A 2702-nucleotide genomic window follows, 5' to 3' on the forward strand; every position below is an offset into this window, starting at 1 on the left:
GAGATAGTCCGCCGTCACATGACGGACCACACACACACACACACACACACACACACACACACACACACACACACACACACATAGACACACTTCTTATCTCTCACTGATACTCTGAGTCTGTGAAGGAAACGTCTTTATTGCTCAACTCTTCTTCTTGGAAGTTCGAGTGTCAGAGTTGCAGATCCGTCCCAGACTTGGAAAACAAGAATAAATCGTAGTAAACCCAGGCTCAGCTGGTGGAGTGGTTTATCTTACAATCCCGAGGTTGTTGGTTTGATTCCCCACCTGGCAATTTTTGTGAGACAAGTTTTAAATCACATTACTGCAGAAATCCTTTTTTTTTTTTTTTTTTAATGCATTAAAGGAGATCTGAGTTACACTTCAATAACATTGTTAATTATGTACAAGGAAACATTGAAAGCTCTTTGTAGAAATACAATCAATAAGATTTAAAAAAAATACTTTATACATTAAAACATGGGTGTAAAACCTAAGGTTGAGACCAATTTTGTAAAAAAAAATTCATTAAAATTGCCTTTATATTTAGAGTGTGGTCACTTTCCAAAGTAATTAGTCGGTTTTATGTATTTTTTTGGGGAAAAAATACATTTTCATAATGAACGCTCGACACCACAACAAAGAAAAGCTTTAAAGTTGAAATCTAAATATTCTTATGACTCTAATTTACCGGTCCGACCCGCTGAAGAAGAAATTGGGCTGTAAAGTAAAATGTCCCCTGATTTAAAAGGTGAAAACAATAATTAAACACCGTCTTGTGCTTCACTTCCAAATTCAGTGAAATCCGACTTTATGTGTTTGACATTAGGAAATTTCATCCAGATTTTGTAAAGTTTATATTTTTAGGGAAGTAATGACCCTTTTGCTAGCAGTTAAATTTGACTCACCTCTAATTCACATTTCTCAATCCATCAAATCAAACGTCACCCCGATGCATCATATCTCACCTAAAACGGACACTGGTGGTTTTCCTGCAGTGCGTTCTTGAAAATGTGATAATAGTTGGCGTTTCCTCCTCCTTGGTAAATATATTACTGTTGAATATGACAGTAGAGTTTTTAATAGAACGCTAAATCCGTCTCCGTGTGGGATAACGTGTTAAAACGTGCGTTTCCAGGTTCCAGCGGGCACGAAGCCGCCGCGGCCGCCCAACAGCGGCACCGCCTTCGTCGACACGCCGAGCCACGCCCAGCTATTGGCCGACATGATGCAGTCGCACATGGTGAAGGACATCTGCCTGATCGGAGCCAAGGTAGCCCACGTACCACGCCACACTTCAGTCGTCCTCACAGTGGGATTACACTAATCTACGTCTGGACATCTTGATTACATTGGGGTTTTTTTTTACTTCAGGGAATAAGTCAATTAAAACAGTTTTTGTTCTTTATTATATTATAATAATGGCCACTCAGGTGAAAAATGTGACCATTTTAGATGTAATAAAGTCAATTTCTTGATGGAGCTAGCATAAAAAGAGTCAAGGAAGTTGAGTTTCTAGGTGTTGTTGGAGACGAAAAATTAAATTGGAAAGCTCATATTGATTATGTAAAAAGAAAAATCAGCAAAAGTATCGGCGTTTTATATAAAGTTAGAGATTTGTTTGATTGTAGCCTGTTGAATCTTCTTTATTCCTCAATGATTCTCCCATATTTCAGTTATTGTGATGAAGTCTGGGGTAATACTTCTACCAGCACCACTAAGCCCTTAGTCCTGTTGCAAAAAAGAGCAATAAGAAAGTTTATAGAGAACACACCAATCCTTTATTTATTGAAAATAAACTTCTTAAAGTTAAGGACCTTGTCGACTTAAAAAATGTTGATTATTATGTGGAAAACAAAACAAAATTGCCAAGCGATGTTCAAAATAATTTTATTGCACAAACCATTTGCCAGAGGAGAAAATGTAATTTTCAGAACGTCGTTGAAACAGAAATGTCCATCTGTTTATGGAGTAAAACTGTGGAACTCTTTAAGTGTGGAATTTAAATGTTGTTCAAATGTTTACAAATGTAAGAAAATGTACAAGAGAAAATTCTGAGAGACTATGAAAAGAATTGGAAAAAAATAAATAAATTGACTAACTGTTGAACTGTAAGAAAAAGGAGGCTGTTTTTGTGATGTTTTGTGAACGATGGGGAATTGATTTGATTTGATTTTGTTGTAAAGTGCTAATAGGAACAGATAAGACAAGATTAATCTCTCTGTTCCCTTTTGTTCATGTATGGATGACAAATTATATATATATATATATAGTGAAATAACATGAACAAATAAATAAAGAAATACATTTCTTTCGATTCAGGATTTTAGAAGCGGAGCTTCAAGCAGAGGTAAAGAGCCACAATATGGCCGCCAGGCCAGATGATGTCCACATCTGGGCTGAAGAGTAGTGACAATTACAAGACCAGCAACAAACGGAACCCTGACAGAGGGAAATGCTGATTAAGTGTGTTACACGCAGACTTTTTCCTCCCATATTTGACCCAAATCAGCTCTTTATTTCTCCAGATTGAATCACCTTTTAAATCCAAAATGCTCATTTAAAATAACTCGGCCTATTGCACACCTCGGAGAGAGGATTGGGGATTGTTGTAAAAACTCTTTATAAGGAAAGAGAACTACAACTCACTCAATTATTCATTAAAAAAAACAAACAAAACAGTGAATTCAGAGCTTTAAATAAAC

At 36.4% G+C, this 2702-nt stretch overlaps 1 protein-coding gene across 1 annotated transcript in view; it reads left to right on the forward strand.

The window, feature by feature from the left end:
* Positions 1–2702, forward strand: part of vwa8 (von Willebrand factor A domain containing 8) — a 38590-nt gene that overhangs the window by 16194 nt on the left and 19694 nt on the right. Inside the window, exon 11 of the mRNA XM_080498667.1 lies at positions 1136–1270. Coding sequence (XP_080354793.1) covers positions 1136–1270 — 135 coding nt within the window. The remainder of the gene's footprint in view (positions 1–1135; positions 1271–2702) is intronic.

Source organism: Blennius ocellaris (assembly GCF_963422515.1).
Source record: "Blennius ocellaris genome assembly, chromosome: 6".
Classification (NCBI taxonomy): domain Eukaryota; kingdom Metazoa; phylum Chordata; class Actinopteri; order Blenniiformes; family Blenniidae; genus Blennius; species Blennius ocellaris.